This window comes from Euleptes europaea, chromosome 20, assembly GCF_029931775.1.
Source record: "Euleptes europaea isolate rEulEur1 chromosome 20, rEulEur1.hap1, whole genome shotgun sequence".
Classification (NCBI taxonomy): Eukaryota; Metazoa; Chordata; class Lepidosauria; order Squamata; family Sphaerodactylidae; genus Euleptes; species Euleptes europaea.
Genome location: NC_079331.1, coordinates 13850255 through 13871008, shown reverse-complemented (window position 1 = coordinate 13871008; position 20754 = coordinate 13850255). Strand labels below are relative to the sequence as shown.

Genomic DNA, 20754 nt, shown 5'->3' with positions numbered 1-20754 from the left:
CAGGCTGGCCTCAACAGGAGTCTTGATTCGCATTCCTGCTGCCTCCGCTCTCTCCCCTCCGGGGATGTGGAGCTGTTTCTTTGGTAACCTGAGGAGCGGAGAAGAAAATTAAAAGGGTTGATGCACAGTCAGGTGGGGAGATCCAGTGACATGGAAATGCAAATAGGGGTGAGGAGAACCAAAGGGGGAAGTAGTAATGAGCGACGAAAGGGGCGTCCTTGGAGTTTTATCCTTTCCCATCATGCTGGCTCTTGTAGAACCTTGGAGGAACAGACCATGATGGGTTTTACCCACTCCTCCGCATGCAGCCTGCTGGGTGACCTTGGGCTAGTCACAGTTCTCTCAGAACTCTCTCAGCCCCACCTACTTCACAAGGTGTCTGTTGTGGGGAGAGAAAGGGAAGGGGATTGTAAGCCGGTTTGAGTCTCCTTAAAAGGTAGAGAAAGTCGGCATATAGCAACCAACTCTTCTTCTTCTTCTTCTTCTTCTTCTTCTTTTTCTTCTTAAGAGCGGCGGACTGTAATCTGGAGAACCAGGCTCCATTCCCCACTCCTCCACATGAAGCCTGCTGGGTGACCTCGGGCCAGTCACAGTTCTCTCCGAACTCGCTCAGCTCTTGCGGAGGCAGGCAACGGCAAGCCCCCTCCGAACGTCTCTTGCCTGACAGGGTCGCTGTAAGTCATCTGTGACTTGACGGCACTTTTCACCATCACCATAGATCTGGTTAGCCCCAGGCTAGCCTGATCTCGTCAGATCTCAGAAGCTAAGCAGGGTCGGCCCTGGCTAGTACGTGGATGGGAGACCTGCAGGGAATACCAGGGTTGTGATGTGGAGGGAGCCAATGGGAAACCGCCTTTGCACGTCTCTTGCCTTGAAAACCCTACTGGATCGCCAGAAGTCAACTGTGACTTGACGGCACTTTACACACACACCCCTCAGTGTTCTCAGAATTAAAAGTAGCCGTTTATGCAGGGTCGATTCTGCTCCTCGCTCAATGCTGATTCTTTAAATCCGAACTTTAACATGAGTATTCACGGTCCCGATGCAAGAGGGGAAAGTCAAACAAATTCCAGCCCCCCACACACACACTCACCTGCTCCTTCGTTCCTTCGTTTGCATAGCCATTAGCGATGGTCGTTTGCATAGCTAAGCCGCGGCTGGGATTCTGCATGCTTCCTTCAGTGAATGCTTCGACGCGGGGGCGGAGCAAATACAAAAGGTCACGTTAAAGGGGCTCTTAAGAAATGTGACGCAGGTATGCGCGGCCGTCTGGAATGACGGTTCACTGTGAAGAAATCAAAATAATATGCAGGGCACTTCAACCTGGAATGCACTGCTACTTACCAAGCATAAATGGCCAAAAAGTGCTCCCAACGCACACAAGCTAAACACGATTTGTAAATCTTGACTTAAAGAGCTGTGGCCAAGTCAAAGGCAGGGGAGCCACGGGACCAATGCTGCTTAAAGCAGGACCAAAGCTTGAAGCAGCTCCTTGTGTCTGCGTGAAGGCATGCAAAAGGAACTGTTATCTGCAAACTCAAAGGAATGCTGAATTAGCAGAGCGAGGATGTGTAGCTGAAACCAGCCATGGTTCCCTGCCTGTAGAAAAGAGAGGTTGATTCAGGGGGTGACGCCGGCTCCATGTAAAGAAGCCCAGTGCACACAAACAAGGTTAATCTGGCATAATTTGTCACTGTAGGTTTTTTAAAATTCACACAAGGAGAGGGATTTTCTTCTTCGCTCCGCAGGCTCATAGCGCTGGAAATGGGACATCATTTCCTATTTCTAATCTCAGTCGGAGTTGGGTATTTTTTAAAACATTATGCGGTCCCCGTGATAAATCGCAAGGGGCCACTGTCTATTTCCCTGCGCCTTTAAAAATCATTCCTGCCTCGTTCACATATTTGCTTTGTTTCCCTAGGTTATATCGAAGCGACCGTGATCCCTGCAGGAGCTCGACGAATCCGTGTAATGGAAGATCAACCTGCTCACAGTTTTCTGGGTAAAAATCAGAGGAAGAGAGAAACGCTTGCTTGTTTACCCCTTGATGGGATTGCCTTTTGCCCCAGTGGAAAATATTAGGGAAGGGAAGGATATTGGATGTCAGATCCTGTTCCTTTGGGATTCTCATCCCTCCAAGGGCCTCTTTTTTATTCTTTGGAAGAGCTGCTTCTTCTGCATTAATATGTGGGATTTTTTAAAGACAAAAAAATCTCACATTGACACAGCTACAGCTAAGCAGGTCTAGGCTGGCTTGGGATCATCTGCTTGTCTAGCAAAGGTAAAGGCTAAGGGGCAGGGGTTGATCAGTGCCTGAGTGTGTTGCTGCGCCCAGACTAGGGTTCCTTACCTCCAGGGAGATCTCCCGCTATTACAACTGATCTCCAGCCGATAGAGATCATTTCCCCTGGAGAAAATGGCTGCTTTGGCAATTGGACTCTATGGCACAGAGGTCCCTGCCCTCCTCAAACCCCGCCATCCTCAGGCTCCACCCCAAAAACCTCCCGCCGGTGGCAAAGAGGGACTGGCAACTCTAATAGGAGTCCTGGAAGGGGTTCTCTTCCCAGTGTAACTTGTCCAATGGGTAGAGTTGCCAAATTCCAGTTCTCCTGGAGATCTCCTGCTATTACAATTGATCTCCAGCCAATAGAGATCAGTTCACCTGGAGAAACTGGCTGCTTTGGCCATTGGACTCAAAGGCATTGAAGTCCCTCCCCTCCCCAAACCCCACCCTCCTTAGGCTCCACCCCCAAAATCTCCGGGTATTTCCTAACCCGGAGCTGGCAACCCTAGCCCACACACTTTCAGGCCTATCTTCACATGCATAACGGCTAGGGTTGCCAGGTCCCTCTTCGCCACCAGCGGGATGTTTTGGGGGCGGAGCTTGAGGAGGGTGGGGTTTGGGGAGGGACTTCAATGTCATAGAGTCCAATGGCCAAAGCGGCCATTTTGTCCAGGCGAACTGATCTCTATCGGCTGGAGATTAGTTGTAATAGCAGGAGATCTCCAGCTAGAAGCTGCAGGTTGGCAACCCTAGGCCAGGAATGTACTGGGTTTTTTCGTTAAGTGAAATCTCAGATGTTCAGGAAGTTGTATTCTATGCCCCGGGCAACATTTTTGCCGGTCCCGTCCCTCCCAAAGGCCGAAAAGCCTCCAAGATTACAACGTGCCATTCTTCTGATCCCTTGCCTTTTTCTGCTTTCTTTTTCAACTGGCAGGGCTATTAGGGTTTTGTTCTGTTTTGTCGGTGGGGTTTGTGTGTGTGTGTGAGTGTGGACCAAAGTTAACGCCTACACAGAAGACTTTGACAGGGCAACGCTTTGGGGAGAACAATGACAGCCAGTGTGCTTTGGAGTACTGCAAGCCCTCCCTGCCAGCGGTCTTGTTTGCCTTGGTCAGAGCCGGAGGCTCGCTTGCCAGTTGAGATTTGTCAGACGTCACTTAGGGTGAAGACAGACGTGATGTAAAAAGAGCGTTCCCTCTCCCCGCCCCTCGCCTCTCTCCAAATCCAGCTTCCACTCAGATCTGAAATGACAGGAACGGCATTCCCACGGAGCAGACGTTGACTCAGCATTGAATCTCGCCTCCTGCTCCCATGGTTTACATGGGCATCACCACCTTAAAAATATAAAGATATGGCATGAATAGTTGGTGCTGTGGAGCACGGGCAGGATAATGCTGCTGCATCTGTCTTGTTTCCGGGCTTCCTAGAGGCACCTGGTTAGCCACGGTGTGAACAGACTGCTGGACTTGATGGGCCTTGGTCTGATCCAGCAGGGCTTTTCCTATGTTCTTATGAGGGCAGGGTTTGAGGAGTGGGGGGACCTCGGTGGGGTATAATGCCATAGAGCCCACCTTCCAAAGCGGCCATATTCTCTCTTGTCTCCGAGGAGCATGCCTATTCTATTAGGTGCTGTGGAACACAGGCAGGATGGTGCTGCTGCAGTCTGTGGGCTTCCTAGAGGCACCTGGTTGGCCACTGGGTGAACAGACTGCTGGACTTGATGGGCCTGGGTCTGGGCTTTCCTTATGTTCTTATGGAGGATGGGGCTATCAACGGCTACTAGTCCAAATGGATATTAGACATGATGCATACCTAGTATCAGAGGAGGGTATCTCTAGTATCAGAGGAGCATGCCTATTCTATGAGGTGCTGTGGAACGTAGGCAGGGTAATGCTGCTGCAGCCGTCTTGGTTGTGGGCTTGGTTGAGGCACCTGGTTGGCCACTGTGTGAACAGACTGCTGGACTTGATGGGCCTTGGTCTGGTCCAGCAGGGCTTTTATTATGTTCTTATTAGTTCATTTATCCATTAATTCATCCCCTCATTAACTGTGTTTATAGGAAACGTTTTTCTTAAAGTATTGGGATTGGGGAGTTTGGTGACATCACAGGGCACCTACACAGCTGGATTTTGTTTCAACCTGGCAGAACAATCCCCCCCCCCCCCCGAGCTGAGCGGGAGAGAGGAAAAGGAATTTAGATGGAACAGCGGCAGGGGAACTCCACAGTATCTGCGCCGCATCTGCAAGGTTGCACTGTCTTTACCCTTAGCCTGAAGAATCTTAGGGGCTAGTGAGGTGTAGTGGATAAGAGCGGTGGTTTGGAGTCATGCTCTCTCAGCCCCACCTACCTTACAGGGTGTCTGTTGTGGGGAGGGGAAGGGAAGGTGATTGTAAACCGGTTTGATTCTCCCTTAAGTGGCAGAGAAAGTGGGTATATAAAAACCAGCTCTTCTTCTTCTCTTCCTCCTCCTCCTCCTCCTCCCCCCCCCCGGCCCTCAAGAACACACATATGTTGCGAGGCGGTGCCAAGAAATCAATTCCCCGGCTCACGGGGGCCCAGTTTGGACCAGGGATGCAGCATGGAACGAGAAGGGGCTTTAACTTCCCCACTCCCTTGTTCTTTTCTCAACCTGAAATGACCATAGGGGCACTGTTTGCTTTGTTGGGGGCCTGATACGTCCTGTATGAGTTTTCCTCAATGACTAGGGTTGCCAACCTCCAGGTGGTGGGTGGAGATCTCCCGCTATTACAACTGCTCTCCAGCTGATAGGGAGCAGTTCCCCTGGAGCAAATGGCCACTTTAGCAATTGGACTCTATGGCATTGAAGTCCCTCCCCTCTCCAAACCCTGCCCTCCTCAGGCTCCACCCACCCCCAAATCTCCAAGTATTTCCCAACCCGGAGCTCGCAACCCTATCAATGGGGCAAATAGTGAGACCGCCTCCCCCAGAAAGTTTACAGTGCAGTTGGGGTCGTGATGCATACTTTTGAGCGCTACCTGGTGTAAAACAAACGATCCCTCTCTACTAAATCACCACATCAACGAGAAAGATTTATAGTGCAATCCTAAACTGAATTTTAACCTTCGTCACTACTCAGAGGCAGGCAATGGCAAACCACCTGTTCATCTCTTGCCTTGAAAACCCCATGGGGTTGCCACACAGTGGCTGCAACTTGACACGCGGGTAAGTCCATTGAAGTAAACGGGCTTAGAAGGGATAACTCTGCTTAGGACTGCATTGGCAGCAGAATGGGTTGGATAGATATTGTCTCTAACAGCTTCTGAACTGGGTGCTGATTCTAAATAATAGCATGCCGATAACGGAGAAGAGAATGATGTAAGGTGTTTTGAGTACCCATTGGGGAGAATGGCGGGGTATAAATGACGTACATAAACGAAATGCTGGGGGAAGGCCGGGATCCCTCAGAATGTGGTGTGTGTTAAGTGCTGTCAAGTTGCTTCCGACTCATGGCAACCCTATGAATCAAAGTCCTCCAAAATGTCCTATCTTTGACAGCCTGGCTCAAGTCTTGCAAACTGAGGCCTCGGCTTCCTTTATTGAGTCAATCCATCTCTTGTTGGGTCTTCCTCTTTTCCTGCTGCCCTCAACTTTTCCTAGCATGACTGTCTTTTCCAGTGACTCTTGTCTTCTCATAATGTGACCAAAATACAACAGCCTCAGTTTAGTAATTTTAGCTTCTAGGGTCAGTTCAGGCTTGATTTGACCTATAATGCTACCTCCCAAAAAAGGACATTTGTCAACCTTTGTGATTCTAAACCACAGTAATCTGTATTCCACAATAGATGCGTTTCCCATGCTGTGCTGATTTTTTTTCCCCCAGCCTTGAAAGATTCCAGTAAGAAATCCATTAATAGTGACTGGAAAATTGAACTTCCTGGGGAGTTTCAGATTGCGGGAACGACCGTCCGGTACGTGCGAAGAGGCCTGTGGGAGAAAATCTCGGCCAAAGGCCCTACTAAAATACCGCTCCACTTGATGGTAATTTTGAGATGCTTTGATTGTCTTTCTTTGGTGGTTTTGCTGCTTTCCAGAGTAACAGTGTGCGTCCTTATCTGGTTCCTGGTGTGGCTGGCTTTTGAGACCCAAAAAGAGGCAATCACCGAAAATTCGGGTGGTGCCGTGAACTTAGGGTTGCCAAGTGCCCGGTGGTGGAGGGTAAAATCCCGCCAATCCACTGGGCTTCCCGCTGACCAGCTGAGGGCTGGTGTGGTTTCCATAGAGTTTCAGCCGAGATGGATAGAGCGTCCGCATCACTTCCGAGTAAACCGGAGGTGACGTAGCCGCGCGGGCGCATCGTGCCAGGCGCGCGCATGCACCGCACGCTCCAAGAAACCTCCAGCCCATGGACCAACAGGACCTGGTAAGCCTACATGAACTTAGTATTCATTTTGGACTAGGAACGTCTCGTTTCAGATCCTCTGATCGGCCCTGAAACTGTCTGTATGGTATTAGTGTCCTAGCCTGACCTTTCTGTCATGACAAAATGTCATAAGCTCTCCTTGGGATATGGGCAGATACAAAATGTGGATCTGAAACTGAACAGTAAATGCTCTTTATTGGACTCAATGGCTTCTAAGCTATGGCGGAACACAGCCATTTTCAAGCTGTCTACCTTCAAGGGGATCTTTTTCCAAATCGATTTGCTGGCCAAGGCCAAGGAAGTCCTGAAGATGGGTCGCAGAAAACCAGAGCACTGCACAGGATCGTGATCATGTTCTAGATCACTGGACTGACTGGCGAGTCCAGAGAAAGATGGTGAGGGGTCTGGAGACCAGGTCCTATGAGGAAAGGTTGAAGGAGCTGGGTATGTTTGGCCTGAAGAGGAGAAGACTGAGAGGGGATAGGACAGCCATCTTCAAGTACTTGAAGGACTGTCATATAGAGGAGGGTGCCGAGTTGTTTTCTGTTGCCCCAGAAGGTCGGACCAAAACCAACGGGTTGACATTAAATCAAAAGAGTTACCGTCTAGACATTAGGAAGAGTTTCCTGACAGTTAGAGCGGTTCCTCAGTGGAACAGGCTTCCTCGGGAGGTGGTGAGCTCTCCTTCCCTGGAGGTTTTTAAGAAGAGGTTAGATGGCCATCTGTCAGCAATGCTGATTCTGTGACCTTAGGCAGATGATGAGAGGGAGGGCATTGTGGCCATCTTCTGGTCACTGGGGGTGTGGGGGGGGGAGGCAGTTGTGAATTTCCTGAATTGTTCAGGGGGTTGGACTAGATGACCCTGGTGGTCCCTTCCAACTCCATGATTCTATAACCCAACTGAGTCACATGAAGAGACAACCACACTATTATTTTCTCTTCTTTTTAAAGGTTTTTAGGAAAGAACAAAGAGCCAGTGTGGGGTAGTGGTTAAGAGTGGTGGACTCTAATCTGGAGAACCGGGTTTGATTCCCCATTCCTCCACATGACGCTCGCTGGGTGTCCTTGAGTTAGTCACAGTTCCCTCTGAACTCTCTCAGCCCACATGGAGGCAGGCGATGGCAAAACCACCTCCGAACGTCTCTTGCCTTGAAAACCGTACAGGGTCGCCATAAATCAGCTATGACTTCATGCCACTTTTCACCACCACCAAGAAAGAATGAGAGGCGAGGCAGAAATAGAGAGAGAGAGAAACTGAGCAATGCCAAGGAGAGAAGCTGACATACCAGGATAAGAAATTAAAAGTCGGTCCCAAGTTGCTGCTAAGTAGGGTTGCCAGGTCCCTCTTCTGCACTGGCGGGAGAATTTGGGGGGCAGAGCCTGAGGAAGGCAGGGTTTGGGGAGGGACTTCAATGCCAAAGAGTCCAATTGCCGAAGCGGCTATTTTCTCCAGGTGAACTGATCTCTGTCGGCTGGAGATCAGTTGTAATAGCAGATCTCCAGCTAGTACCTGGAGGTTGGCAACCCTAGAGCAAACCCACCTGGGTTAAATTCTCACCACCTCCATTGGAAACCAATTCTCACACATATATTCGTATAATATGCGGGTACACAATTGCTTGCAATTGAATTCATACAAGCGCTTGGATTTCCCCAGCCTTGTTCCCAGGTTGAGATAATAAGGATCTCTCTGGGTTTTTTTTGTTTTTAAAGGAGTTTGGTCTATATATATATAAAAAAAAATATCCAAGGCATTTCTCCAAACACGTTACTGTAAGTATGTTTCTTGGATAGATGAGTGTTTGTGTAGCTAAGGTCTTTTTCAGGCCCCCACTTGGCAACCAAAGACCCCAAGATGCTTCCCAAGACGGCGGCTTCCTCCGAAGAAAGCGCAGCGAAGTCGTTGGCGTCTCCTTTGCTTCAGTAAGGGCAGGGCAGGGCTTTCACTTCTCGCGCTGGCGAGCGCCAAAGCATTTTGGATCCCGCGAGGAGCTTTAAAAACCCGAGCTGATTCTCTCGTCTGTCTTCGGTTTGGCCTCCGGCTCGGGCTCATAAAGCTCTCTGTAGCTACAGATGTGTCTTTTTATGTCCCCCCGTCTTGCAAAAGATATTTGTCTGTTTTCATACCGATCAGCCAAAAGGGAAAAAAAGACCTTGGTAAAGAGTGCCTGATTTCATAGAAATAGAGGACTAGAAGGGCCTCAGGGGTTATCTGGCCCAGTGTCCCCTTAGAGGCTGCATCTACCCAAGGTGGAAACGATCCGCCGCAAATGTTTGCTGAGCATTGCTCAAAACTACACCTGGCCATTTTCTCTTAAACCCCAAGCTTTAAATGAGAACAACTAAGCTATGGGTATAGGGTTGCCAGCTCCAGGTTGGGAAATACCTGGAGAATTTGGGGCGGAGCCTGAGGAGGGCAGGGTTTGGCGAGGGGAGTCCAAATGGCCATAGAGTCCAATGGCCAAGGTGGCCATTTTCTCCAGGGGAACTGATCTCTATCGGGTGGAGATCGGTTGTAATAACAGGAGACCTCCAGATAGTACCTGGAAGTTGGAAACCCTAGGGACAGCACACTTCAGCTGCAGTAATGCAGTCCAAAGTTCTGCTCACGACCTGAGTTCGATCCCGACGGGAGTCGGTTTCAGGTAGCCGGCTCAAGGTTGACTCAGCCTTCCGTCCTTCTGAGGTCGGTAAAATGAGTCCCCAGCTTGCTGGGTGTAAAGGGAAGATGACTGGGGAAGGCACTGGCAAACCACCCCGTAAACAAAGTCTGCCTAGAAAACGTCGGGATGTGACGTCACCCTATGGGCTTGCACAGGGGACCTTTACCTTTTTTTCTCCCCAGTGAGGGACCTAAAGCAGCTTACATAATTCTCTCCTCCGTTTTATCTTCACCATAACCCTGTGAGGTAGGTTAGGCAGAGAGTAGTGTGCTCTGGTTTCATTGAGCAAAATAGTCCTTTATGTACTTAATGGCAGGAAACTCAGATTTGGTTCAGCAAGCCATGCTCAAGACCCAGCATGGATCTGCAGGGACAGCGTCGCCCTAGGCCCGAGGAGCACAGCGTTCAGATGCCCACTCGAAGCGGAAGCTCGCTTGGAGGCCTTGACGTAGCCTACCTCGCAGGGTGGTTGTAATTATCAAATGGGGTGAACCGTGCATGCTTCCCCCCTCCCCAGATCTCCTTGAAGGAAGAGTGGGATAAAAATGTAAGAGGAAGAGAAATGTAGATCCGCTGGCAATTTTCCGGCAGCTAACTTGCGCCGTAAATTGCTTAGTATACTCTAAAACAACCAAGAGGTCCGAGGTGAATTCAGAGCCTGTGGGCAGACTTGGTCGGATTGTCAACCTCCAGGTACTGGTTAGGCAGAAGGATCAGTCTTCTACCCATGGGGAGTTTAAACTTGTGCTTATAAGATAAATAAAGAAATACATACCAAGTGAAAAGATTAAGGTTGAGGAACTGATGAAGAACAAAACGGCCGTTTTCCTCACCTGTCTGACTTCTGATGAATATATTGTTGCTAGAGAAGAAGAAAAAATATTGTTAGAATTATTATATACATGGTGATGTGTCTACTTACCTATATTTTAAACCAGGATTATACACTTACCTGTTTGTATGCACCTACTGGTGAACAATACACGTGACTTTGTAATTTATGACCTGTGCTTGGATATGACTTTTGCATTATGATGGTAATATTGGAATAATATTGAAATGGCTTGGAATATTTGTTTTCTGTGTGAATTTTGGTTTAACTACTATATACACAGAAGTGTCTATCTTTATATTAACCTCCAGGTACTAGCTGGAGATCTGCTGTTACAACTGATCTCCAGCCGGTAGAGATCAGTCCACCTGGAGAAAATGGCCCCTTTGGCCATTGGACTCTATGGCTCTGAAGTCCCTCCCCTCCCCAAACCCCGCCCTCCTCAGGCTCCACCCCCCAAAACCCCTCGCTGGTGGCGAAGAGGGACCTGGCAACCCTAAGACTTGGGGAGGGGGAGGTTGGAGGGGGTTTTCCTCCTCCATTCCTAATCTTGTCTGGTGCATGTATTGGAGATGGAGGCGACTTTTATCTATTTCATCACATTCTGTGATGCTGAAGCAGGAAGAGATGCCTCCAGCTATCAGAGGGCCAGATCTCGTTGGCTCTGTTCCCTACCACACACCAGACAACACCTTACCGTGTTTGTTTAGGGTTCGATTTGTTCAGGGGGCCTCTTAGCCCCCTCCAGCTAATTCAATAAGCTCACGTACCTTTTCGCCGCAAAGAGATACCGTCTCACCTTCGGCTTCCGCACCCCACCTTCCCCGTTTCTGTCCCAACCTCTGCCAGATACACCTTCCAGCACACCTGAATTCTTCCAGACAGATTTAAACTTGTACAATCGATGGCATCTTAATTCAGCAAATTCAAGAAAGTTAGTAAGTTGCTGGAAGAGTAAGAGTGGTTGATTTCACATTTCCGGCAGCCTTGATTCCTTTGGGTTGAGTGGCCAGAAGCGAATGGATGGGTGGGAGAACGGATGAGACCCGAAGTCTCGTTCTGAAGGAACCTGGAGTCACTGGGGATGTGGGGTAGAGGTAGTTGTTAATTTCCTGCATTGTGCAGGGGGTTGGACTAGATGACCCTGGTGGTCCCTTCCAACTCTATGATTCTATGATTCTAATGCTCTTTGATTGTTTTTAGGCATTTAGAAGCCACATTTCTCAATAGTTATAATAATACTTGTGTGCCGTCATGACCACGTGAAGCTGCCTTTTACTGAATCAGACCCTTGGTCCATCAAAGTCAGTATTGTCTACTCAGACTGGCAGCGGCTCTCCAAGGTTTCAGGCAGAGGTCTTTCGCATCACCTACCTGCCTGGTCCTTTTAACCGGGGATTGAACCTGGGAACTTCTGCATGCCAAGCAGAGGCTCTTCCACTGAGCCGCAGCTCCTCCCCAAGTCGCAGCCAACTCATGTCGACCCCATTACAGGCAGAAGGCAAACAGAGGTGGTTTGCCATTGCTTCCCTCTGCATAGCAACCCCAGTCATTAGGGTTGCCAACCTCCAGGTAGTGGCTGGAGATCTCCCACTATTACATCTGATTTCCAGGCAACAGTGATCAGTTCCCCTAGAGAAAATGGCTGCTTTGGACTCTGTGGCATTATACCCCATTGAAGCTTCCATAATGTGACCCTGCTCCACTTTATCCTCACAACAACAACCCTGTGAGGAAGGTTAGGCTGAGAGTATGTGTGACTGGCCCAAGGCCACCTGAAAGGCTTCCTTGGCAGAGTGGGGATTTGAACCTGGGTCTCCCAGATTCTAGTCTGACACCCTAACCACTATGCCACACTGGCTCGATAGAAGCAAAGAGCCAGGCAAGTCTCAAGAAGAAGCATGTACCACAAATTGGGTGCCACCACTGAAAAAGCCCTGTCCTATGACCCTCAGCAGTCTTAGCTCGGTGATAGAGAGACTGCAAAGCTGAGCATCTCTTGCTCGTTGAAAGAGAGGGGAAGGAGATTACAGAAGGTTCTCTCTCTTTTTCGCTAGGATTTTTATTTCAATACATAAACACAGACATACAAGGGATGGGAATACCTAAAAAACAAGTGGCAGTTGGTTTACCTTTCTCTCAAAACTCAACGTAAATTTGTTGGTTGGTTGTTTTGCCCGCCTTGGTGGGTTTTTTTTTGCATACCTATTCTGATATTTCCCCTTCCTCCCCACTCCCTATTAATGGGTCTTTCTCTCACGCTTTCTCTCTACCAGGTGCTTCTGTTCCATGATCAAAACTACGGGATCCACTATGAATACACCATCCCCGTGAACCACTCTGCCGAAAACAGAAGCGAGCCGGAAAACCTGCCGGACTCCTTATACATCTGGACACACAGCGGGTGGGAAGGGTGTAGCGTCCAGTGCGGTGGAGGTGAGCCCCGGGGTGAAAAGGGCCGGAGCGATAGCTTTGAGGAGAGCTGTGGGGTCAGGTGGCGAGGTTTAAGAGAAGATTGTGGTAGTGTGTGTGTGTTAAGTGCCGTCAAGTCGCTTCCGACTCATGGCGACCCTATGAATCAGTGTCCTCCAAAATGTCCTATCTATGACAACCTTGCTCAGGTCTTGCAAATTGAGGGCTGTGGCTTCCTTTATTGAGTCAGTCCATCTCTTGTTGAGTCTTCCTCTTCCTGCTGCCCTCAACTTTTCCTAGCATGACTGTCTTTTCCAGTGACTCTTGCCTTCTCATAATGTGACCAAAAGACGATAGCCTCAGTTTAGTCATTTTAGCTTCTAGGGTCAGTTCAGGCTTGATTTGATCTATAACCCACTGGTTTGTTTTTTTGGCAGTCCACGGTATCCGTAACCCTCTCCTCCAACACCACATTTCAAAGGAGTCTACTTTCTTCCTGTCAGCTTTCTTCATTGTCCAGCTTCATTGTGGTAGTGGCAACCAGTAATAATCAGGCCCCTGATCTTTTTGAGCCTGTGGGCATATTTGGAATTTTGGGAGGGGGGCGGTGAGCACCACACCAAAATGGTTAGCGCAGGAGGTGGAACAGATCTTTCCACAGAAGAGTGATATGATCCCTGTATCCATCCCCTGATAATGGGGTGGCCACTCCATTTTGGACCATTTGAAGTTTTCTGGACAGTCTTCAGTGGTGGCCCCATGTAAACTGTGTAATAGTAATCTAACCTGGGTGTGGTCAGAGCAGGGATCACCATAGCCACATGACACCATGTTACAGTGAAGAATCCCAGAACTGAAGACCGTAGGTAATGACCATCATCAGAGAAGGTTTGGGAAACCGGACCTGATGACAGAATCTGCACCTATGTCCAAATCCCATTCTCTCTTAATGGCAGGCAGAGGTTCTAAGGTAGGATAGAGAGTGCCAGATTAATGGCTGTCGTTGCAACTCCCGCATAAGAGAAATGGAAATACACCTTATCTGTTATGGGGGAATCTCGGCGTATCACAGTGTGATTGACCGTGGGAAGCTTTCTTCCTAAGCTCCATGGGACCTGATTCTCATAGGTACTGTGGCATTGGGGAGGGGGGCTTTAACCTCCCCCCACTGCAGTTTTCCTGAGCCAAAACAGCCCAGGGGGTCCGCTTTTGTGCAAGCAGTATTCAGTATGCGTGCATCCCCCTAACAAGACAAATAATGCCCCAACCCGACTAGCTAAAAAAGTCGAGTTTCTTTCGTGCATCGGTGCTCAGAATCAGCAATCCTGTGAATTTAACTCATTTCACAGTTTGCAAAACAGGGACCCGCTGAAAGTCAACAGGGATTCAACAGTTATTAAATATCCCCTTTTCCTTGCCATGAAGTCACAGCTGACTTATGGCGACCCCGTAGGGCAGGGGTGGGGAACCTTTTTTCCGCCAAGGGCCATTTGGATATTTGTAACATCATTCGCGGGCCATACAAAATTATCACCTTAAAAATTAGCCGACCAAGCCCCAAGCAAGCAGCTGCCCCAAATGACACACCCCCCCCCGGCGCGGGCAAGCAACCAGTGGTGCACTTGCCCACCTGGTGGCACAGGATGGTCTGTTGCATCAGCCGGGCATAGCCGTCCAGCCACACGCCAGAGTTGCTTCTGCTCCTCATGGTCAGGGCCGGATTCTACAGTCAGCTCCTTCTACCTCCGCCTGCAGGGATGAAATGAGGACACACTGGCTAAGAACTCCTCTCCCCCCGCACATTCTGGCCCTGCCCCCTTTAACCCCTCCATTGTCGCCACTTCCACCCTCAGCCCTCTTGTAGTACAGAGGGGATATGTTTCTCCATGGACTGGGTGGAAGTTAACACAGTTTCTTGGGCGGTCCTAGCAGTTCCATAGCTAATGACTCTTCTGCAAGGGGGGAAAAAGGTTCCTTTTCTCAGCAAAACAAACTCACATCCGCCTTGAACAGAGGCTATTCCTGTCCGCAGGAAGGGGCAGATCACCTGTCTTAGATCCTTCTGAGCTAGAGATCTGCCAGGACCCACAAAGGGCCAGACCAAATGATTTTGCGGGCCTTAAACGGCCCCTGGGCCTGATGTTCCCCACCCCTGCCATACGGCTTTCAAGACAAGAGATGTTCGGAAGTGGTTTGCCATTGTCTGCCTCCGCTTCAAGACCCTGATATTCCTTGGAGGTCTCCCATCCAAATACCCACCAGGGTCAGGGCTGAGAGTGTGTGACTGGCCCAAGGTCACCCAGCAAGCTTCCATGGTATGAGTGGAGATGTCCTAGTCCAACACCTTAACCACTATACCATGCTGTCTCTGTCCCTTAGTGATGTTTTAGTTCCGTAAGGATCGATAGTTGCTTTAAACGATTTTGACTTTCTTTAAATAAATAACAGTGCCGTCGTATTTTTAATAAATAGACAAGCACAGGGATGATTCCCTCCCGCCTTTGTTTTGCTTTCAGGAGAGCGCAAGACCGTTGTGTCCTGTACACGGATTGTCAACAAGACCATGATGTTGGTAAATGATAGCGCCTGTCAGCGGGTTACCCGTCCGGATCCTCAGGTTAGAAGATGTAACGTCCATCCCTGTCAATCAAGGTATGGGCCTAGTTACAGCCATTCATAAACTTTTCTCTCTGAGAGCCTTTCATAATCGTAAGAACATAAGCAAAGCCCTGCTGGATCAGACCCAGGCCCATCAAGTCCAGCAGTCTGCTGACATAGTGGCCAACCAGGTGCCTCCAGGAAGCCCACAAACAAGACGACTGCAGCAGCATTGTCCTGCCTGTGTTCCACAGCACCCAATATAATTATATATAATATAATTATAATAGGAACATAATAAAAGCCCTCCTGGATCAGACCCAGGTCCATCAAGTCCAGCAGTCTGTTCACACAGAGGCCAACCAGGTGCCTCTAGGAAGCCCACAAACAAGACGACTGCAGCAGCATTCTCCTGCCTGTGTTCCACGGCACCTAATATGATAGGCATGCTTCTCTGATACTGGAGAGAATAGGTATGCATCATGACTAGTATTCATTGACTAGTAGCCATGGATCCTCCATGAACATGTCCACTCCCCTCTTCAAGCCTTCCAAGTTGGTAGCCATCACCACATCCTGGGGCAGGGAGTTCCACTATCTTGAATTACCCTTGAATCTATCATATGGTATTTGCACAAGCGTCTGCCCATTGTATGGAAGAGGAAGCAGGAGAGAGGCATTTGTGATATCAGTGAGCGCTCTGGCTATTGCAGGCTTAAGTGTTCGCGTTATGCCTGAGTGGAAGCCCAAAAATGTTGTGGCACCTCGTGTTGCACCTCCCTTCGAACATCGGCCAGAATAATCACTACGCCAAGAGCACTTGAAAGTGTGTGGAGACACTTGGCTTGGAGCCAGTGTGGTGTAGTGGTTAAGAGCAGTGGACTCAAATCTGGAGAACCGGGTTTGATTCCCCACTCCTCCTCATGAGTGGCAGATTCGAATCTTGCCTAGGATAGCCAGGTCAGGGCGCCCCCAATTATCCCCCAATTATACAACCCCCTAAAGACTCAATAAAGTCTGGGTATTTTTCAGATGAGGCTGAGGCTCAGTTTAATAGGGGCTGGTTTAGATGGTGAAGTGCAGTTATGTTTCAACTGGCACAGCTTCGGTCATGCTATTTGTTTTTTTGGCCTCTCGGAAAGAGTTGCAATAGGGAAGGTTCAAGTCAAAAATAGTTCTTCCTTCAAAACATATCGGACCATTTTCTGAAAATAAGCTTAGATTTTTTTTTAATAGAAGAAGAAGAAGAGCTGGTTTTTATATGCCGACTTTCTCTGCCACTTAAGGGAGAATCAAACCGGCTTACCGTCACCTTCCCTTCCCCTCCCCACAACAGACACCCTGTGGGGTAGGCAGGGCTGAGAGAACTCTAAGAGAGCTGTGACTCGCCCAAGGTCACCCAACTGGCTTCGTGTGGCGGAGTGGGGAAACCAAGCTGGATCACCAGATTAGCGTCCGCCGCTCATGTGGAGGAGTGGGGAATCGGACTCGGTTCTCCAGATCAGAGCCCACCACTCTTAACCACTGCACCACGCTGGCTAGCACACCTTTTGTTTTCCGTACAGATTGGTGCAGCTACCTTGGTTTTTCGGCTGCGTGGACACAAGGCCCCTCGTAAAGATGACGTTTTGGTACCTTGGGAGACTGCCTGTCTCGTTTCTCCACTCACATACCCAGCCCCTCTTGCTCTGAACTTCGGGAAAGATTGCAAACGGTTTCGGGGTCTGAGCTGAGGGGCGGTTCTGACCCAACCTGGTCCCGTCGAGCGGAGGAAAGTCTCAATTGCCTAGCTGCCTGGCCTGATGTCTTCCCCCCCCCCCCACCCCTTTGTGCAGTTTTAGCATTGCAGCTTCTGGTGTGGAATTACGGAGCAGACGTTATAGTCACAATAAAGGGCCCTTATCCTTCACCGGACAAGCAGAGCACTGGCGCGTTTGGCCGGGGGGCGCGTTTGGCCCCCGGCTCCATGGCAACAAACAGCATCCCAGACGGCCATGCCTCCCTCTCTCCTGCACATTCCCCTTGCTCTCTCCAGGTCGACCACACATTCACGCTTCCCACGTTGCCAACTGGAAACGTTTCCCGGAGCACATTCTCTCTGCGTCTCCGTAGAATTTAAATTTCCACTTCTGTTTGCCCACCCAGATATTAGAAATGCATGCTTGGCATCGCCTCTGGCCGAGAACATCTGAAAGAGACTGTTCTCTTTCACCGTGACTCTGGTTTATTACTTTTTTTCCCCCCTAACGGGTTCTGGGCTCGCCTTCGGAGTTCAAGTAGAATTATCGTGGCGGTCTTCACAGCAACGTCTCCCGTTTCTCCCCGCCGAGCTCAGCCTCCGGTTGTATGTGATTTCGAGAGACGAGAACGAAGGGCTCCCCTTTTAAACTTCCTGCCCGTTCCCGTTCATTCCTCCTGTCTGTTGGCCCACGGGCTGCTAGACGATCCCCAAACAGAGCGTTGGAGGCGTTCGACCGTCACTTGACTCTTGGCAGGGCGCGTAGAATATGCAGTACGCTGTTATTTTGGTATCACGCCCCTCTTGGCCAGGCTAAATGCTTTCACCTCGGCTGCTTTGGTGGATAGATTCCAAGGAGTCTCCTACTTGGATGAATGGAGATCCCTGAACCCTTAGAACATAAGAAAAGCCCTGCTGGATCAGACCAAGGCCCACCAAGTCCAGCAGTCAGTTCACACAGTGGCCAACTGGGCGCCTCTGGGAAGCCCACAAATAACACAACTGCAGCAGCATTATCCTGTCTGTGTTCCACAGCACCTAATATAATAGGCATGCTTATAAGGACATAAGGAAAGCCCTGCTGGATCAGATCAAGGCCCAACAAGTCCAGCAGTCTGTTCACACACTGGCCAGCCAGGGGCCTCTAGGAAGCCCACAAGCAAGATTACAGCAGCAGCACCATCCTGCCTGTGTTCCACAGCACCTCATATAATAGGCCTGCTCCTCTGATCCTGGAGAGAAGGGGTTTGCATTGTGACTCTTATCCATTTTGACTAGTAGCTATGAATAGCCCTCTTCTCCATGAACATCTCCACTCACCTCTTAAAGCCTTCCAAGTTGGCAGCCATCACCACATCCTGGGGCAGGGAGTTCCACAATTTATGCGTTGTGTGAAGAAATGCTTCCTTTTATCTGTTTTGAATCTCTCACCCTCCAGCTTCAGCAGGTGACCCCGCGTTCTGGGATTATGAGAGAGGGAGAAAAGCTTCTCGCTGTCCACTCTCTTCATGCCATGCATAATTTTATAGACCTCGATCATGTCTCCCCTTAACCACCTTCTTTCCAAGCTAAACAGCCCCAAAGAGTTTTACCTGCTCCTCATAGTGCAGTTGCTCTCGCCCCCTGATCATTTTGGTTGCTCTTTTCTGCACCTTCTCAGGCTCTGCAATATCCATATATCCCAGTAAGAAGGTGGGAGGAATGTTGTGTCTTCTGACTGGGATATAAGGTCTCAGGGATCTCCATTCATACTTGTATCTGATGAAGGGTCCTTTGCCTCTCGAAGTCTTATACCCTAGACATCTTAAGGGTCTTTAAAGGTGCTCCGGGACTTCAATCTTGCTTGGCTACTGCAGACCAACGCAACAACCCACCTGAAAATCACTTGTTGCAGCCAATGGCTTCTTCTGCTCTCCTTTCTCCACTCCCCCCACCGGCCAGCATGGAGCAGTGGTTAAGAGCGGTGGTTTGGAGCAGCGGACTGTGATCTGGAGAACCGGGTTTGATCTCCCACTCCTCCACATGAGTGTCGGAGGCTAATCTGGTGAAGTGGATTTGTTTCCCCGCTCCTAAGCCAGCTGGATTTGTTTCCCCGCATACGAAGCCAGCTGAATGACCTTGGGCAAGTCACACTGTCTCAGCCCCACCTACCTCACAGGGTGCCTGTTGTGGCGAGAGGGAGGGAAGGTGATTGTAAGCCAGTTTGATGCTTCCTTAAGTGGTAGAGAAAGTCGGCATATAAAAACCAGCTCTTCTTGTTCTTGTTCTTCTTGTTCTTGTTCTTCTTCTTCTTTCAGTTTTACAAGGACATTTTAATCAGTAGCCCACCAACGTATTCTGTAAACCAAGCATTGCTTGAGAAGCAACCCCGCTGACGTCCAGGACACGGCTATAAATTTGGCCTTCCCGCGCCAGAACTGAAGTTAGCTTTCCCCCCACCCTTCTTTCTCGCAGTTGTTGGCATTTTGCCACAAGTGCATGAAAAGGCTCCTATCCGGTAGGTGGATGCAAGTGGGGCTCTGGACTATCCGTTCACCCACCCCTGTCGATCATCCAGAATTCCTGACTCTTCCTTTCCTCACCGACCAGAGATCTGGAAAAGAAAGCGGGGGCTCGTCTCTTTTCCACTGCCTTGTGGGCGCCTCTGTTCAAGAAGGGCAGAACCTTAGACAGGGGTCGGGGCTGACGTTTCTTTCCCTTTCCAACTGAGGTCACAACCCGCTTTTTCTCCGGGGAGGACGGTGTGGGGTCCGAACCATCCCTCCCGAAGGCAGACAACCAGGGTGGTTTCTCCCGAGATCCTCGCCCCTTTCATCTCCGCCGCTCTCCTTTCTGCTCTCCGTCCTTTTCTCTCCTTTCGTTGCCAAAAGCTATAGATCACGGCGAGATTACAATACCCGTTGCTAGATTTAATTCAGCCGTTCCTGGACGCCGGCCCACGCCTGCTTCTGAGGTTCTGACAGCAAAGTGCAAATGCAGAACCCGCCGCCAACACCCAACTGATCTAAGCTCTGAGTAAATGATAACTTGGATTGTACATAATTGTAGTTCCTCAATTTAACAAGAACAACAAAAGCTTCTTTTTTGTTGTGCATGTGTGCGTGTGTGTTTTATTAAACAGGCTTTTAGAAAGGCCTCCTTGCCAGGAGCTGCCTTTCGTCTCTTTTCGCTCCTGCCCTGCTTGGTTTCCTCCGCGTCAAGTTGCAAAGACGGAGGCTTGTTTGGTTTGGGAGGCTTCATCAAGCTGACAGGCTCAAAATGACAGAGTGGCATTCCAGCGTCCCGAAAGGGCCGAGTCAATCGCTGCCGTCTCCTTGAGCATTTTGCGCCCGGCTCACACAGGGCTGCACTTTGACCAGGAATTCCTGTAATTATAGAGGGGAATCTTCCTCCGTGACAGCTCACAGGAAGTACTTTACGGAGACGGGCGATCAACGGTTCTCAAAATGCCATTTATGCATGGGAGCTTTTGCCTTGGATTTGCTGCTCTTTTGATGGATGCACTTTCCCCCCATCCAACCCCATGCAGAGTTTTGAGAATTCAGATGGGGGAAAGGTGCATCTATAGAGTGGCAAATCCAAGGCAAAACCTTCCATGAAGAAATGGCCAAAGGCATTCCTCTTCGCCTTTTTTCATCCCGCAATTGCCGGCCGAGGGTTGCTCTCGAAGCGTTCCGCCTCTGCTGCCCGGCTGTTGCCAGAAGTGCAGATGAGTTATTTATTTATTGGGGGATCAGCGTCCCGCTTTTGCTCCCCAATGGGGACTGGAAACAGCTTAAAATGTCGCTCTCTTCGCTTCCATTTTACCCTCGCAACAAACCTGTGAGGTAGGCTAGGCTGAGAGT

The 20754-nt window shown here is 49.6% G+C and overlaps 1 protein-coding gene across 1 annotated transcript in view; it reads left to right on the top strand.

The window, feature by feature from the left end:
• The window catches only part of ADAMTS17 (ADAM metallopeptidase with thrombospondin type 1 motif 17), a 131109-nt gene that overhangs the window by 87457 nt on the left and 22898 nt on the right, over positions 1–20754 (top strand). The window contains exons 13-16 of the mRNA XM_056866116.1: positions 1922–2002; positions 6127–6284; positions 12438–12597; positions 15090–15225. Of these exons, the coding sequence (XP_056722094.1) occupies positions 1922–2002; positions 6127–6284; positions 12438–12597; positions 15090–15225 (535 nt within the window). The remainder of the gene's footprint in view (positions 1–1921; positions 2003–6126; positions 6285–12437; positions 12598–15089; positions 15226–20754) is intronic.